General features: G+C 40.3%; 1 protein-coding gene across 1 annotated transcript in view; it reads right to left on the reverse strand.

Moving 5' to 3' along the window:
• myo1d (myosin 1D) overlaps positions 1-27,117 on the reverse strand; it is a 195,779-nt gene that overhangs the window by 44,885 nt on the left and 123,777 nt on the right. Inside the window, exon 21 of the mRNA XM_041815097.1 lies at positions 17,666-17,820. Coding sequence (XP_041671031.1) covers positions 17,666-17,820 — 155 coding nt within the window. The remainder of the gene's footprint in view (positions 1-17,665; positions 17,821-27,117) is intronic.

Raw genomic sequence — 27,117 nt, forward strand, 5'->3', positions numbered from 1 at the left:
CCATCTCTCTCTCTCTCTCTGTAATAAACAATAACGTTAGTGCATCTCCAGATACACAGAGAGGGCTCTTTGGCACATTTATTGGCAACAGTTTTCTTCTTAAGTATTTATTTCTCTCAGCAGGAGCAACACTCATCAACAGTTATAATTATCTCACCAAGAGTGAAAACAGAAATGGAGAGAGATCATTATCTTCCAGCTTTTTATATCAGTGCTTTCTTTTAAATCAGGATCTGATACCTAATTTCTTCTTTCCATGTCCTAATGGTCTTGAATAATCCTCCTTGAGTACCTGATTTGGCAAAGCTGATGAACACTTCTATACATCTGTGTGGGAATTATGAACAAAACTGGAAAAACACCTTAACTAATCTATTATTCATTTTCATTTGCATGCTATGTCTCTTATTTGGGTGTCATTGCAGCAAGGTTCATTTTATTTATTCAGTAGAGGCTGAATGATTTAAAAAAATGTAATTGCTATGATCTTGACTCACATTGCAGATGCAGTATTAATTTTTGAATAAAAGGAAATGACTGCATAATGTGTAAAACATAATGTCTGTTCAGTCCAAAATTGTATTAAAGGAAAACTGCAGCAGGCTGTTTTGCAATTTAATCCTCATTCTGATTAACTGATAAGCCTTAATTCAGAGTTTAATCTCACAAAAAGAGAAACTATATATACGTTTAGGCATGTTTGGGCCAAAAAACTGAGGCTGGAGTAAGGTGTAGATGTGGTAAGTTGAAGCCTGGGGGCGCCATTGAAGGAAGAGGATCAACACAACCCCCAGTCATGCTCTGGACGTCCTTGCAAATTACCAGGGGAAATGATCTGTTAAAAGCCCACATCTTTAGGGTGGAGTAAGGGAGGTCCAAAGATATGGTCCCTGGTTGTGCTGTGGTTGGAGGTCACAAGGACCTGAACCACCAGCAGTCTCTGGGAGTTTTACCTCGGGCCTGGACAAAAAAGATGCTGTCGAGCTCGACCTTAGTGACGTGCGTGCCAACATGAGTCAAGCTTGACTCTAGCCACCTCCCACCCTCTCCAGCCCCGGGTTGTTACATCAGGGCGGCTGATATATCCTTAGTGACTTGCATGCATAAAACTTATGCACATTACTGTATATGATCCAAAACATTTATTTTCTTTTATGTTCTATATTGCTCTTTTTGGCACATAAGTAACTCAGCAGCAGATATAATTCTTCCTTCAACATCTCTGGCGTCCTTCTTCTAATAAACCACCGACTTTGTAAGCTGTTAAATAAAAATGCAACCTTGCAGGCTTTCAAATGAAAATCAATGATTATATATTGTGTAGCACTAACGCAGAAGGATCTCTGTGCAGGTAATGTAACTGCTTGTTAGATTTTCTTTTCATCAGTATGTTTTGCTCTGCTCTTTTGTTAATGAAATTGTGCTGAAGAAGAAGAAATATTAATTTAAAGGCATAAAATCTGATTTTAGCAGAGTAGAACAGACTGTATAGCTCATTCGCCATGTGCTGATTCCTCTGACCCACTCATAGCTAAGCAAAATGGCAAAAATACATTTTTGATACCAAAATAACACTCTCAAGAATGGCTTAGACGTATGGCTGTATGGATGGTAGAAAAAACTACAAAAGAAATCTTATTAACCCTATTTTTAATAAAATAAGTGACAATACTTCCTACACAATCCATTCAGCAAACTTTGTTTGAAAAATTGGGTTTAATTAATTTAAAATTAAGGTGGAAAATTCAATATCTAGTGCACTGGAGCTTTTTAAATAGGACGAGGCATGAGCCATGTCATCTTTTATCATGACTTTCTTTGTTGCTGTAATTATTAAATATCCTCTGCTCCTTTCAGTCACTGTGGGCTGCATACTCAGTTGTTTGTCACAACAATCACTGGCCTTATGTAACTTTAAATAAAAATAATTCCAATTAAGTCCAAGCAGTTATGTAAGCAGATTTAAAATTTGGGGAAAAGAGAGCAGTGGTGTTTTGGGATCAGCGTTCTGTATCTGCAGAGTTTAGAGCTATGATGAATAATTTCACAGAGGAGAAAATGCTGGATCAGTGCATCTCTCATCACAGGCTGCCTTTGGGTTTTCAGTGAGATCTCTACAGCATATTAATATGATGACATTATTGCTGTGTTTTACTGCAGATTTAAGGGCAACCAGTGTGTGGAGTCATCTTTATTGCTGTGAACAATGATGATTTTTCACTTCCATTGCTGGAGTTGCACACTTAATTTTGCAGGTTTTTTTAAACAACTACCAAGCAAGAGTGAGAGTTGTGACTGCAGTTTTAAGTTCTGGAAAGGCAGCAGGATGCTCCTTTTTATCTCTTATTAATTGTTGATGCGTGTGTGTTGATAAAGGAGTGTCCAGAGTGGTGTGAACATATCTTGAGCTTGCAGCTCCAGAGTGCATTCAAAGTGGCGTGCATGGTTCTGATTTAATCTGCTTTGTTTAATTAAACTAATATCTGTTTGCAGACTGCTAGCCTGACATTTTCTTACAAAACCTTGGCTCTCCTAATAGAACTCAAACAAAGCTGCATGCAATGAGCCACACCAAAAAAGTGAACTTGTAGTTTGATGAGAACAATAAAAAAAATTAGGGTTATAAGAAAAAGTAAAGTAAAACAGACAACATAGAGGTGTAATTGAAGATAAATAGTTAAAGAATTCTGTACTTGAATTCATAAATACCTCTGGAATTCTAAAAAATGCATTTCAATTTACATCTATTGCTCAGGACCTGTTTGAATGTTTGAAGTTGTAGGATCCTTAAGTTCTGCCTTTGCTGTATTTCTCTAAAATGATAAAGGCCATTATCGCAAATCAATGTGGATCAGGGTTTGGCAGTGATAAGGTAATACAGTATCCTTTCTTGAATAACATGGAAGTAGTATAACACAGAAAAATGTAGAGAGGGCATAATGGTTTCAAAAATGGGATACAGCCCAATCCTAAATGCTTATCAAGGTCAGATCAAATTAACCCAAAAAACTGGTTCCTATTACAGTTTTCTTACAGCTTGCAAACAAAGCAACGCAATGCAAAGAGCTGCTTCTGCCCGGATGCCCTGTTTGGTGAAGAAAAAGGAATGGAAAACCTGAAATTTAAGGAAAAAGAAAGATAAAGAGAAGGAAAGAAAGAAAAATTACACTGCACGCAACCCAACCTAAAAATGTGCACATGTTGCAAAAATAGCGACTTGGTCCTTTAAAATTCTTAATTCATGTTGGAGCATTGGAAGAAGGAAGAGGACAAACCCCGGAATGAAAAATGTGACAAAAACATCCGTCTGATTCTGACTAATCTGACAGGAAAATAACAAACAGAATGACGCCAACATGTCTGCGGTGAGTCTGATGACAACAGCTCACTGCTGCAGAGGTTACCTAAACCAGGAGTGAATCAGACTGGACTTAAGCCGATCAATAAGAGAGTGCTTCTTTCTTTCCCATACATAACATCCTCTACATCTCTGTGCATCGTTTGCAGTCTCTTTCTTCCCTCTCTGTCTCTCCTCCCTCCCTCTCCTAATGCTCACTATTCCTGTCACACTCCCCCCTAACACTTTCAGTGTTTCCTCCTCTGATATAAATCCACTTTTTCCCCTCGAGCAGTCTGGCTAACAATCCCCCTGATCCCCTCTGCAGTGTCAGAATGAGACAGGAGCGGGCTAAACGTTCACATCTTCGGGGGCAGAAACAGAATATGACCACATCACTCTGAGCGATCGATGCAGAGCTGTGTACTGCATGCTGCTGCTGACTCATACTGTAGCGAGGGTGGGGTTTATGGGCCGGGTGAGGATGGGGGGGAGGAGGAGAGGAGATGAAGTATGGGAGTGAGTGGGAGGTAGACAGAGAAGGACAAAGGGCGGTGGTGGAGGTTAGAGGAGAGTAAGACAGAGGAATTATGAATGGGTGTAGCTAGGGTTGGGCGGTATGGAGCTTGATTTTTTTTTAACTGTGCAGCCATGCATCATTTAAATCAATATTTTTATCTGTACAGTCAAAATACCGTAAGTCATAAATAGTTGTCAAAGTACCAAAATCATAAAGTATATAGTTCTAATAAAAGCAAACTATACTGAAACCTCAGCAGAGAAAAGGGAAGCCCTGACAACCAGAATAGAGAATTTTTTTTGTCTTTTATTATGAAAAGTTGCTCAAAAATTCCTACTCACTGTCTTCATTGCATATAAAGATTGGCAACAATTGCATATCATGGAGCTGGCAGAATTTACAACACACTTTAATACCAAATACTTAAATAACTTACATGCGTGTTTCAGAATGATGAAATTTCCATTAATTTACTGATCAGAAAAATCGCAAAAACATTAAAAATATTGGTTTAAATACTTTTATCTAACAGAGAAAGAGCACTGCCACATTGTCAAGAGCCCAGTTATGTTGGTAATGTTCGTAACAGTGCGTGGAAATAAGGAAACGTAGCAAAGAGTAAGGAAAACCCTCGCTCCTTGCTATGTTGCCAATGCATTTGTGCAATTTGGACAATGCAAGAGTTTGCCTGGTGATTAAAAACAATAAATTGCCCATAATTGGGTATCTAGGACTTCTATTTTTGTCACCTTGATGTCTGGCAGGTATCAACATCCTGTGATTTTTACAAAGAAAATAAATGCTCGAAAATCAAATATCAGGACAAACATTTCCGATGGATTACCCTGTGGTGAACAAGCAATAAGCACTACTGTTAGTAGTTTGTACTGTAAACAGTCCTTTCATTGTAAATCAGGTTTTAATAAGGATGTTTATGCATTGGCCAGTTGGTCTAATGGGCAGTGGGGTACAATAGAAACACAGGAATTAAAGCAACTTCCTGCTTTTTGGCGAATCCATCTTGCAAGCTTAAACACTTGTTCCCGGTCAGAAAATGACTGGACCAATCAGTGTCATTTAAGGACAAAGATGCTTTTAATTGTAAATCAGGTCTGCACAATTTGTTATCCCCATTACCATAAACATGAAGTTGTAATGGTTTAGGCCCACTTCAAACACAATTACCAGTGGTATTGCAATGTTTGGTCTGCGCCTGTAAGCTCTGAGAAAATGAACAAAATACAGACAAAATCATCAATCAATACATATGACTTAATTGTATGGCAATTTTGCCTCACCAATGATGGATTAGCTCTTAACATTGACATCTTTATCATAAAAAGGTATCTAGGAAACAAGAACTTGTACATCTCTTAATGTACAACCCCAATTCCAAAAAAGCTGGGGTGTTACTATGTAACTAGTAACTTGCTGTGGTAGATGTAAACAAAAACAGAATGCACTGATCTGCAAATCACAATAGAAGCTAAACAACATATAAGATGTTGAAACCGAGACATTTTATGAGTGCATTAAAAACATGAGCTCATTTTGAATTTCATGGCTGCATCGCGGCTCAAAAAAAGTAGGGACAGGGCAACAAAAGGCTGAACAAGCATCATTGCCTGTCAAAACGGTTCATCTCACCATCCACAAATGCAAGTTAAAGCTGTATCATGCAAAGAAGAAGCCACAGGTGGACATGATCCTGAAACACCGCAATTTTCTCTGGGTTAAAGCTTATTTAAAATGGACTGAGGCAAGGAAAACTGTTCTGTGGTCAGATGAGTCTAAATGTGAAATTCTTCTTGAAAACCATGGACGCTGTGCCATGTGGACTAAAGAGGAGAAGGACCATCCAGCGTGTTATCAGTGCATGGTTCAAAAGCCTGGATCTCTGATGGTATGGGGTTGTTAGTGTCTATGGCGTGGGCAGCTTATACATCTTTAAAGGCACTATCAATGCTGAAAAGCAGGTTTTAGAGCAACATATTTTCCCATCCAGACATCTCTTTCAGGGAGGGCCTTGCATATTTCAGCAAGACAAAGCTAAACTACATACCATATCTGTCACAACAGCATGGCTTCACTATACAGAAGAGTCCGGGTACTGAACTGGCCTGTCTGCAGTCCAGAATTTTCAATAATTGCAAATATTTACCCTGTCCCTAGTTTTTTGAGATGTGTTGCTGCCATCAAATTCAAAATGAACTAATATTTCTCATGAAGTGGTAAAATGTCTCAGTTTCAGCATCTGATATGTTGTTTATGCTCTATTCTATTACAATATGGGTTTATGAGATTTAACTCTATTTTGAATTACATTTTACACACCACCCTGACTTTTTTGGAAGCGGGCTGACTTTATTGTTCAATTACTCCTTAAAGGTTGCAGAATTTTCGTGTTAAAAATGTCCCAGAATTTCAAATAGATGCCATATAAAATGTGAATATAAGGTCATTGTTAAATTTGTTTTTCTAAACGTAAGTAATCTTGCTTTTTACGTGTTCTGAGATCATTAAATTGTGTTTTCTGACCCTGCTTATAAACGTATCTCTATAAATCCTCAGTGCATTGACAAATCAATTCATCATTTAAGCCAGAGAGCCATAAATCTATTGGATGCCCACAGAGGACAGCAGCCCAGGGTTAATGAAATCGTGTCAGTGACTCCTGTCACCCACCCACACGCGCACATGTGCACTCACAGACTCTCAATCTCTGCGCCAGCTTTTTCATTAGTCGCTGTGGACGCTGACAGCGGTGGTAACAGTCAAAACGAAGCTGTTGCTACAGAAACAATCCAGTGTTTCTTTTCTAAGAAACCAATTCCAGCTGCTTACACAACACAGAAACTACAAGAGGAAAACAGAGAAGATTAAAGGAGATTATAAGAGTTGGACACGGGGAAACTTTGTCATTAGGTCAAGCCTGAAAGAAAAACTGAGGAAAGAAGAGGAAGAAAATGCATTTGACCCATTTTTACATTTTAAAACACATTTAAAGTCACATTAACCAGTCTAAACATCTGCCTTGTCCTACTTTAAAGACAGCAGAACATTTCTGTATAGCAGTAAAGTTGTGTTACATTATACAGAGATCTAAATACAGCTTTACAGCAGCACCACCTGTGAGAATACAGACTGTAGATGAATAATTCATCACTGAACTATTTTTATAGTCAGATCTCAGAGGGAAAAGTGTGATACACAGCAGAAGGGTGTGATACAGAGCTGACTGACACATAAAACACCAGAAATGTTGCAAAAACTGAATGGCAAGAAACAAAAATAGTGGAGCCACACACAAAGAATCACAATTCAGGCACTACTTTAAGTTTGCTTCACTTGGACGTAGTTTTTCTTTATCTCCCTTGTCATCAATATTCCTTCTTTATTGGGCTGATCAGGTTAATTTGGCATCTATTTAAAAAATGTGGATGTTCATGTAAGAAATTCAGTAAGAAGTGGATGCAGCCTCTGCACTGACCAGTTGGTGACTGCATGCCTGTAAACAATAACGGCTGTTCAAGAGATTAGCATGAATGCAGTTAAAGTGGCAGTTTTATGACATTTCTTTATTGATGAAAGAGCAAAGAAAGCATGCATTACAGATGACTCACTACTGTTTATGATAATCAGAGCAGTCAGGATGAGGAGCAGATGCACAGACTCAACTATGCACTGAATGTGCATAGCTGTTTGGAAAGTATCAGTCTGTTAACAAAGACTACAGTCTTCTCTGCTCTTCACTCACTTCATTGGTTAACTGAGTTGCATTAAAACACATGATCAGTTGAAGTATTTGCTTCTTTTTCCTCCACTTGTGTGTGATTGCGCTTACCCAACCCCCTCCTGGTGTTTCCCTATCTGCTCGTGGAGTTGAGGAGGATGGCAGTGCAACTTTTTAACAGCTTTTCTCCCTCATTATGTCAAAGATATTTGGTTAAAAGGGAAATGGACTTGAGCTCTGCATTCACACACTGATGGTAAAGACTGCTAGGGAGAATTAGCTATCAGTATGAACAAATCCCAGTCATAATCCTCCACACACATTTTCACAGCACTGATACAAGGGGCAATTTGGAGGACACAACCACATGTGCCTGTAGAAGCTGGGGATCAATTTCACGACTTTCCAGATGCAATCACCAACTCTTCCTGCTGAGCCACAGCTGCCCCATTTAAAGAAAACAGGGATAAAACGCTTAGTAAATAAACCACTTGGGGTGTTGTTTTGAAAGGATTTTGAATTCAAGAACTCCGACCAGTGACCTGACCAGTGAGTCTCATAATTAGCAAATTAAAGGAAGGTTGTTCTGAAATAGAAAATTAATAATTAAAAAAAAAAAAAGAAAAACTGACCAGAACCCTCAATAATATAAGGTAAATACATAGTAATGCTCCCATGTCTGACTGGGCGTCTATGGCACCCCTCAAGCAGACCTGGCCAAGGCCTGAGGGTAGGGTTGGGGATCCAAGCCCAACCCAATTGTAGACAATGGGTCATGTTGGGCTAGTCTTGGGCAGCAAATCTAACCTCTACTTTCGGGTGATAGCACACACTTATAACTTATAACACTTATATTATACCACAAGCCGGGCTGGAGAGGGCAGAGAGTGTTGACACATGTTGACCTTGTTGTAGGTTTTTTTGGCCCTTAGAGCATCCACAGCCAACCAGGGGCTTGTGGAAACCCTCCTACCTACACTGACAGTACCAAAGGCTGTGCTAACTCCCCACATCCACCCCTTACTCCGCACATAGGGTGTGGACTTTGCTATTTTTTTTAACAGATAACTTTCCCATCCCCCCTGGTAATGGGCAAGGACTTCCAGAGCACAACTGGGGTTGTGTCAAGCCTCCATTCTACCTAATTGTGCCCTCAGATTAGGCTTGAGCCTGAAGATACGTTGTGTTTTGACGGATTTTCCAACAGCGGAGAAAAATCATGGACTTTAAATGTCTGATGAAAACTATATTACATTTTAGTCCTGTTTAAGTCTCCTTGATGAAAACTAAACTTAGTTTTATCACCTAAGACCTGATTTTAGCTGGTCTTAGTCTCGTCTTTCTCAGTAAGGACATGCACCTTACAGGGAAAGAAGATAGGGATGCACGTTTGACAAAGACACCAAAGCTAAAACAACAAATTAAATCTGTCTAAACTGGAGATAAAATCCTGCCTCCTTTATGTGGCTGACATCCTCTCTAACTGCAGACTTTACAGTAATCAATAGGAGAGGGTATGGAGGAACATATAGTCAGATTTAGTAGCTGGCATGAATGTCTTCATTGATTTTGCAGTTTGTGTGTGACAGACGCCAAGTGTCTGCTCTGCTATCCTGGCAGCGGATGGTGGGAGTGCTGCATTCGCTGCTGCGTGGGGTGCATGTCAACACACACAAGAGAGAGAGAGACGGTGAGAGAGGGGGGTGGCTCCGTCTCATCTAAATATAGGCCTCAGCAGCAGCAGCAGTCTTAAATATTTCATCGCCTCCTCTCCTGAAATGAAGACGAGGGGGAGCTGGGGGAGAAAAAGCGAAAGATTTGGAGAGAGGAGAGGAAGAGGAGGGGGCCGCAGGGGGTTCAAGTGAGACTGTGAAAAGCACAAAAGGGATGTAGTCAAAAATAGGAAGCATGAAAGAGGCAGAGGGGAAGAGGAAGGATGGAGGGGGGAGGCTGAAGGCATGGGAATCTAATCCTACCCCCCCTTTATTTATGCAAAACAAGAATGAGGTATTTCTGAATTTCTCTAGACAACTGGTGCGTCATGGCCGATAAGAGGGTTATCTTCTTATGTATGCAACTCTGAATCACTTGAATTTAAAGCAACTTTGTGTGCTATTGATAAATTTCTGCTTTAAAGGAAGTCAAAAATATGGCAGCTTTGACATAATCTCAAAATAAAAACCCACTCCACTCCTCAGTAAAAAAATCAGAATTCATAACAACATAAAAAAGCAGATTAATGCAGAGCAGATTTGGAAAGTGTCAAAAACAAATCGCTCCTCTAACAAAGTGAAGTATGGAGCCACGGCTCTGACAGGGAGAGGGTTTATTCCCAGCAGTGCTGTCGCTCTGCCTCGGCCTGGCTGTCACTGTGAGGAGGATAAAGTGTTGCTTTGTTGCTGCTGTAAGCTGCCCCTCTCACTGCTCGCTGCTTTTGTGCGTATTGTGCACTGTGCAGCATGTTGAAGGAGAGATAAAGGTTAAAGCCACATCTACGGGGAGCTGAAGCTGAGGACAATGCATGCAGAAGATTATACAATACCGATACACAAACATGAGCACAGTCACATGCAGGATGGCTCGCTGCTGTCCGCTATAATGCAAAAGTGTGTAAGGAAACAAGACCGAGTCTCTGATGACCCTTTAGTTTTGTTTAAAAAGAGCATAATGATCCACAGAGGTCCCCTCATGTCTAAAATAGACCAACCTGGGGATGAAGACTGTTTAATCACTAAGGAACCTGTTTCAGGTGAAAAGTCCATATTCTGAGAAATAAAAAAACATAGAAAGTACAACAAAAAAAAAAAAAGAAACAACAACATGGTAGACAGAGGTTTAGCTTCTCTAAATGTGGCTTTATTTTACTAGTACATCATGCCAAAATACAGCAACAACATTACGGCGGCTCATGTCTGCTGCACCTGCAGGATATTAGCTGTCAGCAGGAAGGGAAATATAAAGATGATTGTGTGCATCAAAGAAATACTTGTGCAACCATGGGTGGCTGGTGGCAGCTGCATCCAAGCCATACATCACCAAGTGCAATGCAAAGCGTCGGATGCAGTGGTGTAAAGCACACCGCCCCTGGACTCTAGAGCAGTGGAGACGCATTCTCTGGAGTGACCAATCACGTTTCTCCATCTGCCAATCTGATGGATGATTCCAGGTTCGGCGGTTGGCAGGAGAGCGGTACTTGTCTGACTGCATTGTGCCAAGTGTAAAGTTTGGTGGAGGGGGGATTATGGTGTGGGCTTGTTTTTCAGGAGCTGGGCTTGGCCCCTTAGTTCCAATGAACGGAACTCTGAATGCTTCAGCATACCAAGAGATTTTGGACAATTCCATGCTCCCAACTTTGTGGGAACAGTTTGGGGATGGTCCCTTCCTGTTCCAACATGACTGTGCACCAGTGCACAAAGCAAGGTCCATAAAGACTTGGATGAGAGAGTCTGGTGTGGATGAACTTGACTGGCCTGCACAGAGTCCTGACCTCAACCCAAGAGAACACCTTTGGGATGAATTAGAGTGGAGACTGAGAGCCAGGCCTTCTCATCCAACATCAGTGTGTGACCTCACAAATGCACTTCTGGAAGAATGGTCAAAAATTCCCATAAACACACTCCTAAACCTTGTGGAAAGCCTTCCCAGAAGAGTTGAAGCTGTTATAGCTGCAAAGGGTGGACCCACGTCATATTAAACCCTATGGATTAAGAATGGGATGTTACTTAAGTTCATGTGCGAGTCAAGGCAGGTGAGCCAATACTTTTGGCCATATGGTGTATAAAAATTGATAGTAGCATTTATCAAGGAGCTTTGAGACTTAGAGATCCTGACCTACAGTTAATTTCAGCTTCAGAAATGTTGTTCCTTTCTCATGACATTTTGCTGTCCTAACCTGCGGCTTCATCGGCAAATATTCCATCAAAGCACGTGAATCTGTGGGCAAAACAATAAACAAGATGCATGAACCATACCAATTTCTGTTAAAAAATTATTTTAAAATTTATCTTAAAAATAAATAAAGCTTTTATTTAGTTAAAGCTACTTTGAACAAATGACAACTACTGACATAGTGTATCAGTCAGAAGGGGGGACAAAAATGGTCCCCTATTTGTACTGGCCTGAGAAATAGAAACAGAGGCAAGAACAGGATCAGAGGAGCCAGCATGACTGTGTATATGGAGCTCTAGCTAGGCTGTGCTATCCCCCTTTCCTGCAACGGCAAAAAGCACTGTCAAGTGCAGTCAAGTTTATTCAAAAACTAAGAAAAGATAGCACCAACATATTCAATACAACATACAATTTTTTAAAGTGAGGTTTGAGGAAAAAAAAGACAATAAAACATGGTGAATTAATAGAGAGGGATACCAAGTATCAATAAAAATGTCTCGACACAGCTTTGTTGTGGCACTGCTGCAGGAATGCAATGAGGAAGCATCTCATATGATATCTGACAGACTTTTATTTTGAAGCGTAAAATAAGAAGTGCTGTTTTTTTTGTATTGTAAATAAGTTGATGGCAATGGAAAAATAAAGTTTGGACCATCTTCTCTCCACCTCTGCAAAGGCTTTCTTCATATTCACACAGTTTAGGAGTCACTAATAACCACTGGCTACATTATCATCTTGTTTCATTCAGAACTGGGATTAGAAGCACTGATTAGCAGCACACAGTGTGAAACATATTTGGCCTGAGTGTTATTTTTGCATCATCTTTCTGAATGTTCAGGTAAACTCCTTGTTTGCTGACACTCTAACCACCCCTGATGGAGCCACACCTTCATAAACATGACTACTTCCATGCATAAAGAAGGCAAAAAGGTGACAGTGATGAAGTATTCTCTCTGGGATTGTCGAGTCTATCGCACTAATGCAGTACTGAAACACTAACAGACAAAGATGACAGAAAGAAGCACATGCATATTTGCACATACTCTGTGCTCTTTGTTCTCTCTGTGTTTTACAGTGATGGATGAGTCGAGACGAAAAGCACATGGAGGGTCATTACACGAGGCCCACTGGAGGCCTTTCACAGCCCGACACCTACAGAGAAATGAGCTCCACAAAGGAGCGAGATACCATCACAGAATGGCAATGATGAAGCGAAGGCACACCTACCCCACATCCAGGCAAAGCTACACGCATCCATACTGAGACAAGTGGACTAAGACACACAGTTTGCTCTCTTTCTTTCTCTAACGCACATGCCACTATGCAAACAAAGGGAGACAAACATGAGCAAACAGATCAATAAATATGCCAGACTATTGTCCCAGAAGTCAATCCGATAACCAGTGAATGGAGTGATGTCAGCAATACAAAAACACGATTTATCAAAACAGCGATCAGAGCAGCAGAGTGATCAAATAAAGCGTGTTGAAAGGTCAGAAATCAACACAGACTAATTTTCAACTCACTGATCTGATTTTACAGATTGTTTTGGCAGAATTAGGCCATGTCTCATTCTGCAAGACTGGATTTGTCTTGGACTGTCTTATTTTGCTTTATATACTTTAGATAATCACTTCTTCTGTGTAAGTTATTGTTTATATAAAAAACTGTGGACTTTCATAAACAAGCATCTGTTCAAACACCTACATATGGAGAAGTGATGTTCTCGGGCGCACTGATTTGCATGTTTGTGGATCTAGAAAATCAATATTTTTCTACTGACTGTTGGAAAGGAAAAATGACTCCTAAACTAACATTCACTCTACCAAAAACTGTGCCTGAAATATGTTTGCAACGCCCAGTTAGCAACAAAGTTCTTGATGATGTTGTTCTTTCGATGGTGGGTTAACCACCACTCCAGACAGCTCTATATGCTTCTTTTAGATGATTTGCAAGTAAAGAAAGTCTAAAATGCCCATCTAAGAGCAACAGAAAGCAGCAGGATATAAATCAAATCAATGGCACACAACTGTAACACAAAATTAAAGTTAAGTCATGTACAAAGACTTGACAAACCCAAAAAAGCATGTTAAGTATCTAAATCTAAACCCTCATCAGCCATACAACCAATGCTAATGCTATTTCTGCACCATAAGCACTGAATAATGTTGCTAATTTTTGCATGCTAACATGCTAAATTCATATAATGATCATGATGAGCGACAGCTATAAATACAAAACTGCATTAAAGTATTAAACTTGCAATAAGAAGCATCGTAAATATAGTCATGTGCATACATTTTTAGCACTGTCCTGGCCTTTTGACCCCAGCCAGTGGTTTTTGGATCCTTGGGACATCCAAAGCATGACCAGAGTTCAAGGCAACCCTGTTACCTGCCCAGATAGTATCCTAGGCCATGCTTACTTGCCACATCCAAACCTTACTGTGACCTAAAGGGGTGGACCTTGTTATTTTTTCAACAGATTGTTTTCCCACTTCCCTGGTTATATGCAAGGACATCCAGAGCACGGCTGGCATTGTGTTAATCCTCCTTCCCACCTGATATTGCCCTAAGGCAGCCAACTTGCCACATTTATGCCTACTTTAGCCTTAATTTCTGGCACAAAAATGCCTAGAATTTCTGCACAGTATTGTAGTTGCTAACTTTCTTACCAGGTATCTTTTACACTACAGGGATGCACCGACCATGGTTAACTGAAAATTTTTATCAGCTGATATTGATTCCATGCATCAGTTTCATGCTGGCAAGCTAGTAATTACTTCCTGGTTGCCACACTGTGGAGATCTTCGAGGCACATCCAAGTGGGAGGAGACCTCTGGGAAGACTCAGAGCTTGCTGGAGAGACTATTTCAAAAATCTGAATATGTAAAAGTGATTTACTTTAGAAAGTCATAATCATTGACAACCTCCATGGGGAGGGTAAGCCACAGAAGGACAATCTGTTCTCAGAGGCTGTATCAAGCATATTCATGGAATGCTGACAGGAAGGGAAAAGTGTGGTAAGAAAAGGAGCAGAAGCAACAACAAAGAAGATTCAAGAACTTAGGGGAGCTTCACATGGAGTGGACTGAGGCTGGAGTCAGTGGATCAAGAGCCACCACACAGACGGATCCAGTAGATGGGTTACCAGTGTTGTGGTCCCAGTGTGGAGACACTCCTGAACCACAGATGACATCAGTGTCTCCCCTGGGCTAAAGAGAAAAAGAACTGGGCCAGTGCTCAGTGGTCCAACTTCCTGTTTTCAGATGAAACTAAATTCTGCATGTCATTTGAAAATCAAGGTCTTGGAAGAAAGAATGGATCAAAATTAATCCTGAACGTTGTGTATGTCTACCAGGAATGCTTGGTTGAGGTAATTGCTGCAATTAAAAATATTATAATATAATTATATTACAATTATTTAAGTGGTATTAGGTTAAGCATTGTTTGTCTTTACTTGTAACAGATATGATCACTTTTGACTACCAATTAATGCAGAAAAGAGATGCTTTTTGTTTTGCCACTGTATCTTAGTATTAGTCCCGCTGGTGAAAGTGTATTTTTAAATAATTTCAGATACAACAGATGAGTCCAAATCTGCTCTTAAACCTGGAATTTTGGGAGCAAAAACATGTAAAAAGGATGTGATATGTTTCCAACATCCTATAGTCAGAGCATATTTGAGTCACTATAGAGAAAGTGTAGCTTAAACTTGTCTGAACCGGCTTTGTTATGCAACTACAGCAGTCGCTGTCCATTGCAGACCCAATCTGTATCTGCAGCGTGCATGCATGTTTTCTGACCAACACCACATTTCCCACCTGCCGTCGTCTACACAGAGTCAAAAGGTCTAAACAAAATCAGTTAGAGCCTAAAGGGCAAATCAGCAAATTAAACAAGAATGAGGGGAGTCGACAACGGGTACATGTAATTAATTTTAGGCAGCACAGCTGGATTTAATCACAAATCCAATGCAATGAACCTAATAAAGAGCACTGGGTTTAATTGGGGACAAGAGGCCTAGCTGGTACAGTAACTTTTTTAATTCAGTGAATCAAAGCAGAAAAAGTGCCCTCCATCGAAGCCTCTCAACACAAACAGAGCATTTCAATCATCAAACATGACCCTGAAAGACCGATGCACAACATAAGGACTCTCAGAGAGGTCGATAGCGTTTATAAGTGCTATATTGTGCTCTATATAGCGCAGATTTTTCTTTCTTGCTATATTAGTTTGTCTTCTCTTTACCAATGCGTCAGGTCTCTGTATGTGTGTATTCACTGCTGCTAACTCAAGTGACAGTCATCTTCTCCTGGGATTAAACTCCAGCATTAAAGCGGAGAGAAAATGGATGAATGGAATAGCTTTTTATTCATATAATTTCTGCAGGAACTGCTTTTTTAAGTACCTTTCAAATGCTGTTAGAACTGAAAAGAACTGAAGAGATTATTCTAACATAAAGCCACGTGTAACGGGGAAACTATACTTCCCAACATGGGCCGAATATTTGAATAAGACAGTAAATATAATGTGGCAGCATCTTACTTTCTTACATAACAGAACAAAATTTACTTGAACTAAAAGGTCATTTTAGCCATCTATGACAAGAATAGAAAAGGTGCTCTGAGCACAACTCAGGGTCATTTAGGTGTAACAGGAAGTGTGTGGGTGTTTGATTTCACTGATTGAAAGTGTGGAGGATGAGCAGACACACTGCTGTGAGATAAACTTAGCTAAAGCTCAGGATAAATACACAAAATCAGCCCTTATTCACGTTTCAATATCCTTGATTATTGAAAGAGGACGTTTTGCAGACAGCACTCTGTCATCTAAAGTACAAAAACAAAATACTTGGGTCTTTGTGCCAGGATTGTGCATGTGATTATATCCAAAAGGATTATTTCATGATTATGTGTTTTATAATTTCTGGGACAAATATGACAAAGAGTTGTGAATAACACAGAAAAGAAACTGTTTGACTCAGTGCATCCATCTCTTTCACTTCCTAGGGAGCTTGGTGATGAAATTAATGGTTGCCTTCAGAGTGTCATGCCCTTAGGAGAGCTTTAACCTCAGATTAAATGAATGAAATCGTTCAAGTTAGGATGGCTGTGACTGTGCACTCCATCACGTCTCTTAATCCTGCTGCCACAGGTCATATCGGCTGTTAGCACACGAGTGTTTGGACGATGTTAGTAGGGGTGCGAGAGTGTCAGGAATTCTGTTATCCCCGCAAAAAAAACATTAGTGTGTCTGCAGGAATGTGTCATGTTCATTTTGACTTACCCAAAGGCATTACCTGCATTAACTAGGGCTGTCAAACGATTAATTTTTCATAGTGATTAATCTCAGAGTTTTGTGGTGATTAATCTTATTGTAATCGCATTTTGAAATACAACTGTTTGCATACAGATTCTGATTCCCCCTTGCAACCAAAGTCAACAAAAGACAGATCCTCTGATAATTCTAAAGATTATCCTGCAAGGTTGTCCAGAACTACTGGTTTTTATAATGACAGAAATCATTAATCATGACAGCTCACTAAAAAGCAAAGTTTTGGAGATATTCAACAAGAAAAACATATTTCCTATCATACTAGATGTTGTAAATGCACCACACAGGACTTACGTGTGGTAAATTTAAAACTCTTTTGGTCTGCTACCCTAGGAAACAATGGGTACTCAGTTTCAGTGGGGAGAGAAATATAAGACATCCTTGACCTTCACCTTGGTATCAAACACGCTGTTATTTACACTTTCTAAGCATTTCAGCAGATGGAAATACTAAGGCGGGGCTGCACGGTGGTGCAGGTATTAGTGCTGTTGCCTCACAGCAAGAAGGTTCCTGGTTTGCTTTCTGGTCAGGGCCTTTCTGTGCAGAGTTTACATGGCCTCCCTGTGCATGCGTGGGTTCTCTCTGGGTACTCCGGCTTCCTCCCACCACCAAAAACATGCTCATTAGGTTAATTGGGGACTCTTAAATTGGCTGTAGGTGTGTGTGTGAGTGTGCCTGGTTGTCTGTCTCTCTATGTCAGCCCTGCAATTGACTGGCAACAAGTCCAGGGCATACCCCCCCCCAGCCCACGACCCCGAACGGGATAAGCTGTACAGAACATGGATGGATGGAAATACCAAGGGCGACGACATTGTAATTCAGCTCCAAACACTTGTTCCTCCACCTCTTACCTCTTGAAGTGGCTGAGCAGGGTGCCAACCAGTTCCCCGATGCGACTCTCATTGGCGGGCACCATGCCCTGCAGGCACACCACCAGATCACGGCTGTCCTTGGTGTGGAACACGACCAGCTGGTCCTTCCCTGGAGACACACTCATGCCGGTCACCTGGGACAGAGAAAGAGAGAGACGATGCACAATTAAACACAGATAAACATGTGCATACGAGAAACACAAACATGTGAAGAGGCAGGAAACTTAATCATCTGTAAAGGAGATAAACACAGACAACATGCATGTCGAAATTTAATCTGTCAGAGAACATAAATTCACAGGGGATGTTCGAAAGGGAAAACCTGAGGTGTTAAAAATGAAACCGTTTCCAACAAAAGCCAAGAAATCCTTATTACAGAGATAAAGATTTGGCACCAAGAAGATGAGCCCAGGATACTGGGAGTCAGTGCGGATCCCTCTGGAGATATCGTGGGCTCATCAGTGAAACATTGAGGGCAGAAGGTGCCCACTTCATATCCTGTAAGGTGCCACCATTCACCGGAACAACCTGCAAGTCTAATGTGTTCAATTAAGAGATACTTAACAGACCCAATAAAATGGACCACTAAACCAATAGAAATTATATCACTGGAGACTGTCAAGTTTGAAACTTGTTTAAAAACTGGAGTGAAGAAAACATGAAAAACTGAAAAGAAGGGGCAAGTAACCCAAAACCTGGTGTCTATTGGTGCATTGAGTTTCTCCATCTCAAGGCTCAAATCAGCGGTTGCAGTAAAGATTTATTGATCAGCCTCCCAAAGCCACGATTGACTTCTTCCACTCCAAACGAAAAAAACCAGCAGAGAGAAGCTGGGGCTAAAAGGGGAATCCCAGTTTTTGTGGTTGGATTGTTTTCGCTTTAGAGGTCTCTGAAGCAGACACAACAGGAAGAAACCGATATCTTCACGTGTAAACACATCTAAGGAAGAGAGAAGCTCATTAACGTGTCTCTTCTATCCTCTTTAAAGTTGTTATTTCTCTCTCTTTAAGCCTCTTCAGCTCCTCCTTGTGCGTTTCAGCCGTTTATTTCTCTTTTAGTTTGTCTTTCAGGCGCCGTTTGTAGAGGAAACAGCCACAGGGCAAGCAGTCAGGTGCATTAATATCCTCTCAGCAGAGTGCGATGCTGAGACTAATTCACCATCAGCGGAGGACAGGTTGTTACCGCCGGCTAAACAACCAGCTAGCTTATTCAGCTCCAACATGTTGCCTGTGACTTCCCAAACAAACACTTCACATAATCACCATGAATTAGAGCCTGAAGCCGGGCCTCTCCGTCGAGCAATCCTCCCGCAGTTAATTACAAGGAGACGATTACATTTACATTTATATTAAAGGCTTAATTGATTGGAACGACAGTCGGTGTCCTAATGAGCTGCGTAATGATACGTTCTCATTCGTTTCCTTGTCTAATTTTTTGTCTTGATTCACCAAATTAGTTTTAGAAAGTTGGAAGTCTTTAAGAGGCATTTATCTGCCTGGCCATCTGTTCAAGTGTTTGTCTGTCCGAGACGCATAAATCCTGCAAAAATCAAGGACCATGATACGTTTCATCAGAGCAATCTGATTTATTTCTGCACATTTGTGTTGATAACTGAAGGCTTCTGCAGACTAAGGGAGTTATGATGGTGCAGGGGGCTTTTTCTGCTCTGATTGAGACGGATCTTGTTAAATATTTGTCTCTATCTGCATTAGCGGATGCAAATTTTGATTCACAGGCATTTAGATTAATAAGAGGTGGAGAAAAACAAACTATCTGAGACTGTTCCTGTTCATTTTCCAACAAATTTGCCACACATATTTCTATTTCAGCTTCTTAGTTCTGAGGATTATCTGCTTTTCTTTGCTTCTATAATAGTCTATTGAATAAATTTGGATTTTTTTACTTTGAAAGGCAGCTAAACTGAAGAAATCGCTAGTCATTTCACTACTTTTTACATGTCAAAGCAATTTTATGACCAAAAAAAGTATTTTTAAATTAATAAACATTAGGTTTACGCTGTTAAAGGGCTGCCCATGAGAATATTCTACATAAAATGGGACTTTATCCTTTATTTGGAATTCATTTTCAGTTTCCACTTTTTTGGGATTAGTAGGACCTGATAAATCTAAAACCTCAACCTTGACTTTAAATTTGTCTTTTTGAGAGAGGTATGCTGCTGTCATTTTCTTGTTGTTTGAACAATGGAAAACAAGGACTTGTGAAGGCCAAGCATGGACAAAATTTCCACTAAAAGGTTCTGAAATTTTCCTTAAAAAAAAAAACAACACAAATAAATACAATTTCTGTTAAAGTTCTTAAACACATTTTTAACTTATCCCTCAAAAAAGTACCCCAAAAATCTCTTCAAATATTACCAAAATATTTCAGTGAAACTTTATCATTTTGTCTAAACCTTTTAATAGTGATGTAGTACTCAAGAACGGTCTTGGTCTTGAGACCAGTCTCAAGACACATTTTGAATGCCTTGGTCTTGTCTCTGACTCAGACTGGCCGGAGTCGCGATTTTCCATCAAGACTGGTGGAGACCAGCACTGATCTGCTATTGTTTGACTTCATTAATGTGATAATAAGGAGAAAAACTTGCTAAAACAACAAATAGCTACACCTGCAAAAACTCAGCCGTCAGTCTTATCTTATTTCTAGTCACAAATACGTCTGAACACTTTATGCCTCATTCACCTGACAAATCTAGACAGGTCACTGGTTCGCTTCACAGTCAGGGCCTTTCTGTGTGGAGTTTGTATGTTCTCCCCGTGCACATGTGGTGTTTCTCCGGGTACTCCGGCTTCCTCCCACCATCAAAAACATGCTCATTAGGTTAATTCTTGATTCTAAAATTGGCCATAGGTGTGAGTGTGAGAGTGCCTGGTTGTCTGTCTCTCTATGTCAGCCCTGTGATTGACTGGCAACAAGTCCAGGGTGTATCCCCCCCGCGACCCCGAACGGGATAAGCAGTACAGAAAATGGATGGATGGAAATACCAAGGACGATGACATAGTAGTTCAGCTCCAATGCTCTTCAACTGTTCAACCTTGTCGTGGTTTTTAAAAATTGATTTTTATGGCCTTGGTCTCTGGCAAGTCTTGGTCTCTGATAGTGTGTTCTTGGGTACAACACTATATTCCAATAAAAAAAAAAATCCCCCAAATTCCACGTAAATTCCAGAAAATTTCAAAGCAAATTCATTGTACAATTGTACTTACTTTCCCAAAATTTACAAATACAACTCCCAAATTCCATGAAGAAATGGAAAATTCCCCCAAATATCCCAAAAAATTCCCAGAAACTTTCAAAGCAAATTCGCCCACAAAAATCTAAATTAAACTTCCAAAATTTACAAATACTTTTTCCAAATCTCTACGAAAAAGCATAAGGATTTCCAGAGAACTATTGGGTAACACTTTCTATGGCCCTCTCTATAATAAATAATAACATATTATAATTATACTTATAACTATGGTTATACAGCCCTATAGATGTGTTATGACACACAAGCATTCATGACTATTTGTCATGCCTTATAATAGTAATCATAATATTATAAGGCCAGTGTCTATAATGACTTATTATATGTTATAGTGTGCATTTAGTTATAAGTCATTATAAACACTGGCATTATAATAGTTATCATTACTGTTATACAGCATTATAAATAGTATTGCATGCTTATAACTCTGGTTATACAGCATTATAGATGTGTGATAACACATTATAAGTATACTTATATGTTATATTGCATTATAGAGGAGGGCAAAGAAAGTGTTACTAAAAAGTCCCTCAAACATCCAAATTCCCATGAAAAAAAAAAACCCAAAACTTCCAACTGAACTCCAAAACACAAACACAACCCCCATAATACTTTTAAAATTCCAAACAAATGACTTAAATATCTATGAAAATCTTAGTCAACTGTCTCAAAAATTCAAATCACAGAAATCATAGCGATGTTGTAAGAAAGTCAAAATATAATGTCCTCATGTGTACACATGGGGTCTTAAGAGGATACAACCTTCAGCCTTCACCTTCACACAGGCAAAAGCTGAGGCCTGAGGCACTATGTTTACATGTTCTAATATACAAGGATAAAATTTAAGCTTCACTCTAGCTACATCCAAGCTAATCGCTGAAGCTACCACCAAAATCTCCTCAAACGACACTGATTGGTCAGAACTGTTTCTGGTTTAGAACAAACGTTGTGGATTGGAGCTGACAGACTGGCAAATCCATCTGCTTTGCAAGGTTATAAGCATTGTGCATGCTATAAGATAATCAAGCCGATCTTTGTTCTTATTCCCTCTTTCCAACCAAAGTCAGCAAAGGCCTGATAATCTGATAGTTCTTAAGATTTTCTTAAATGATTTCCCTGTAGTGTGCCGTGTGTTAACAGTGATTGTTCCCTCTCCAATCTTCCCAGAGGATGATCAGAGCTGCTCTGACTTGAATATGAACGATCAGAAATCCTGTTGTGCGGGGGGAGAACACTGAGGACAGCCAAGCAAGCATGAGCAGGATTGTTTTTTGGAATAACCAATCAGGAAGCCAAATGACCAATGGAGGAAGCACAACAAACACAGCCAAGGCCATGACAGTAAACATGGAGACTAAAGATTAATGGATGTTGGGAAGTTTTTGATTTGTGGCAACATCACTAGTGTTTATATGGGATCTACAGAAAAACTACAATTAAATTAACAAACGGAGTTGGCTTGAATATTGCTACTATAATGGATGTAGCATGCTGCTAACAGCTAGCCACGTTTTACTTGTTTACTCAAAAGTCAGGTTTGACTATGCAAAAACTATTTTTGCCTTTATTTTGATAGGACAGCTGAAGACAGACAGGAAATATGGCAGAAAGAGTAGGGGAAGACATGCAACAAACAGCCAGGATCAGGAATTGATCTTGCTACAGCAGGTTGAGGACTGTAGTTTCTGCATACGTGTACCTGCTCTAACAACTGAGGTAAACCAGCACCCCAAAATCAGTTAAGACTTTACAAATCTTTCAGGGTGTACTGGGTTTGTATACAGGTTTTTGCTTCTTTATAAGATCAAAGTTTTAGATGGTAACCACAGATTTCTTGTTTCTCTCTCATGTCTGGAGTCTTTCAGAGCCTTAGGGCTCAACTTTTAGTTGTTTTTAACGGGTAGACTGTGTAGGCTGCAGCACAAATGCCTCTTATCTTTGTAATTTTTATTCTGTTCCTGTGTTGACCCTTGAGTAAACACAACGTTCAATGCCTTCTTGTTCTTGTAAACTATCTGATACTCAATGTTCAGAGAAGAAGAGATTACTATGCAGCTCACATCCTTGCTTTTTTCTCTTTAAGTCTTTGCTAAAGTGAGACACATGGTCTCAAAGAGGGTATTAAAGTTTCTATCCAAAACAAATTGACCCATGAGGACTGTTCGCTAATGTCTCGTTAGCATTTATAAATGCCACGATCCCAAACATTAACACCTGTGGGTCTACTTCGGTGAGAGCGCTTGTGAGTTAAATCCTTCCTACTGTTCAACGAGCCGACAGGAGCACAAAGGTTTAAGTCTTCTGCTCCCTGCTCTGAGCCGCTCAGCTCTGTTGTCATGAGGACTTTAATTTAAACAGCAGGTTCTCCCCTTGGAGTCTTGGGGGAACAACTTATTGGTTATATAACACCCACAACACAACAGTCCTGCTAAAATAGAAAGGGGAAAAAGCGGTTAAAGCAAAAAGCTGGGGGCTCTGCAATTAAATGATGACAATATAATGAGATATCCGAGGCTAAGAGGGCACCAGTGAGCTGGTTTGTCCTGTTTACAGGGCAAAAAATAGTCTCATTGCCCTTTAGATTTATGAATATTTTAACAAAATTGCTATTTATGCTTCATCACCTTCTAATTCTGATCTTTGTGTGCTGTTTGCATAATTATAGAGCTATTTTCAGACACTTGGAGCCTCTTTTGTTCAGCGTATTCTTTCTACAACCTGGTAAAGTATAACAAACCACGGCTGCACATGTGCAGCATTTATCTGATTTAATAAAGTCTATACAGTCGCCCTGCAGCTGTGGGTGGTAGGTGAAGAAAAGAAATCACCTATGTGAAAGGATAAATGTGGGGAACCAGTGAAAAGAAAGGCGAAGAAGAGTAAGCGCCACAGGGATCACAAACAAACCACACTGGGAAAAAAAGGGGGAGGAAGTTAAAAGAAGCAAGAGAGGGGGAGAGAGCGTGCACATGCCTGAACGACACCAGACATCAGCTGATCTGCCCTGCCGCTCGGTATCCATGACAACACTGTCTCCCGGGAAGTTGGCATGACAACAACGGGGATGGGAGAAGCGGCGGCAGGGAGGAAGACGAGAGAGGGAAAAAGAAGGGAGGGGGCGAGGTGAAGAGGCAGGAATATGAGGGATATAAAGGAATAAGAAAAGATGATTAAAAGCAGGGAGATGAGTCACACATGCATCATTTTATTTAACTGAATTTGTTTTATTTAACAACTAGAACCATAAACGAGTCTCCGTTTGGCTGCACAAGCAACTCTTAGTGCAGAAATCCCACTGCAGCAGCAGTAAATACACTTAGTAGGGCAGCCAGGGGATGCTGGGGTGTTAGCCTATCAATGCTAATCAACAACAAGCTAACAGCTTTCCCCTCTGGGTGACCTTCTTGGATCGATAACTCCTTGTCACGCTGCTGTGGCTCTCACCCTACAGCACATCTCTATCACTTCCTCCTCCACCTCTCTCTCTCTCTGCATGTTTTCTCACCCACCTTTGCACCTTTTCACCTCCAGACTCACTCTGAGTTTGACATTTCCCGAGTAAAGAATGGGCACAAGTAAGAAGGAAGTAAATGATGGTAAGGTGGTGACTTTAAAGATGAATCATAAAGTTATCAACATTTCTCAGATGTTTTAAACAATCCACAATGCCACTGGTTGACAGACCCTCACATAGGGAAAACAATATGATGGTTAGCATTCAAGCTAGCCGTAATAAATGATCGTAAATTGATTAAAATTGGACAAAAGACATTTAATATCGAGTTTACTGGTGTGGATTTCATATTCAAAGTCCCGAAAAGTCACCTGAGTTCCATGTCTGCTAGAAATGCTGCCACAAGGGATTCAGAGGCATGGAGAGCATCATTAGGATGGCACAATGGCTAGCTTCAAGAGGAAAAGCAAGTAAGACATTACCTTTGGTTATTGAGTTATTTTTATTTAACTCTTAATAAACTGTGTCACTTCCTGTCGTTTATGACAACACTGGTTTGGAAGGTTTTTAACAAACATTCAGAGAAAAACTGTCACGCAGCCTCCAAACTTTGCTGCAGCAGTGGATCCTTTGGTTCCTCTTTGCTGCTCTCAAACGGTAGCTCTTGCATGCAGTGATTTTTCTGCAGCTAGGAGGAACTGATTTCAGGTTAATAACACTAACATTTAGGATGGCTAAACAAAGCAAAATATAAAGTTAAAACGATATCGGATCGGTGCATCAACACGTGTACTCACTGATGTCAATACCTTCAATGCTGGTATCGGAACTACAACAACTCTAATCCTGGCAGCCCCATTGGAAACCCTCCAATGTGGATCAAAACTGAGTTTACAAACTAAATTATTTGTTTAAGTTGTACTATCAGATTTTAGATGATTAAAATGAATTTACTCCAGTATAAAAATGTTCTAAAAATAAATTCCTGCCACCTATCCTACTTTTAATTACCATAGCAAGAATTTCTTTACATCACTGTTAACTCCTAACCAACACACCTCTGTTATGATGTGGCCCCACTAGACATTTTACGAATCAAGTAGAGATGCACTGATCAGCACCACCTCAACTTGACCTTCTTGTGGTGCAAGAAATCCTAGAAAGCATTGCTTGTTCTTGATATTAGAGTCAGAAGGTGAAAAATGTTTCCACCCAATAGCAAATTTTGGTCACATTTCAAAATGCTAATCTCTGTGTCAAGTGTAAAACTTGTGTCATCCCCAATGTGTTAAATCTGCAAACCTCAAGTCGGGCCGCCCCATCCTCCTACAACACTGATGGCTCTCCATATGCCACATGAGCCTCATCCATCAGCTCAGTGTGTGTCTCAGTGAATGAACAATGACTAAAAACCCCTCTAACTCACGCTGCTCTCTCTCTCTGCCACCATCTGTCTGGTCTTCATCTCCACATTTCACCTGCAGCTGCAGACATTCAGACTTCAGGTGTGTCTCTAATTCCCTCCTGTCACTCTGCCAGGTTGAACACCAGGGCGCCGTGTCGCAGTCGTCACTGCACACAGAGCTTCATATCTCACTCATATCGGCTGACGACGGGGGCGTCCCCGCCTCAGAGATTAATGTATTACACCTTCACTTCCTCTCTCATCACAGGCTCACCTCCAAGGTCAAAGGAGCAGGGAGACTGCGTAAGCAATATTTGAGTCATATCAGAGCAGGAGAGGCTTGCTTCATGTCTCTTTTTCTGTCTTAAAGAAGATTCATTTACCTTCAGCAGCAAAATCAGTTTAAAAGTCTAATTCAGGATTATTTTTTTTGTTTATGTTTACCTTTAAAAGGAGATTTCAGAATTTTTGAAGTTGGGCCATATGAGGTACCTAGCAGTAGAAATGGCATTAGCCTCCAGGGACTTCAGTGAGCATTGTTTCTTTAAGAAGGACTTGCTGGTTGTACCGGCATGGAAGCTTGGCTATACAGCATAACAGATGGGTACAGTTTCTCCCCTGAATTTAGCGAGTTTTTGGTAAAAATGGGCCACAAATGGCCTTAAACGTCTGCACTAAGTACTTCATCTTGAATCCAGAAAGCCTCTGGGTTTGTCACTATTTTGCAATGCAGGTTTTTTGCTACCGGTTCCATGCTCTTGCATCTAGCATTTCTTTTTAAAAACAAGAGCATAGAGTCCCACCAAAAACTTGTCTTGGCAGAGAAGACATTCTTGCACATCTCCTGACCAGCCTTGGCATTAATTTTATTCATAGAGAAGCTCCGCCATCAAAGATCTACAGCAGCGGTAACCTATCAGCTCAAAAGTAGCACATGCGCACAACGTCATTTTGTTATGTCGCTCTGATTGGCCAGTCATGAATGTGACAGAAAGTTCCTCCAATCACCTTCAGAGAATCTTCTGAAAAGTTCTATGGGATCTTTCCCAGAATAACGTGAAATATACCCATGCAATGGATATTTGAAATAGTCTGTCTGGTGTGTCAGATTAGTTGATGACTGGACTCTGCCTGAGCTGTTGTCTGTCACATATCACTCTGCCATGCTAATGGTATGGCATCAGTTATGCCTTGTATATACTACAACACAATGCCTGCATTTACCAGTGATGATGGTGTTGCAAAAATCTATTCTTTGGCAGAAATTTTACCAGTGATGCTGATTAACCTTTTTTCCCTACTCA

The sequence above is a fragment of the Cheilinus undulatus genome, linkage group 20 (genome assembly GCF_018320785.1).
Source record: "Cheilinus undulatus linkage group 20, ASM1832078v1, whole genome shotgun sequence".
NCBI lineage: Eukaryota > Metazoa > Chordata > Actinopteri > Labriformes > Labridae > Cheilinus > Cheilinus undulatus.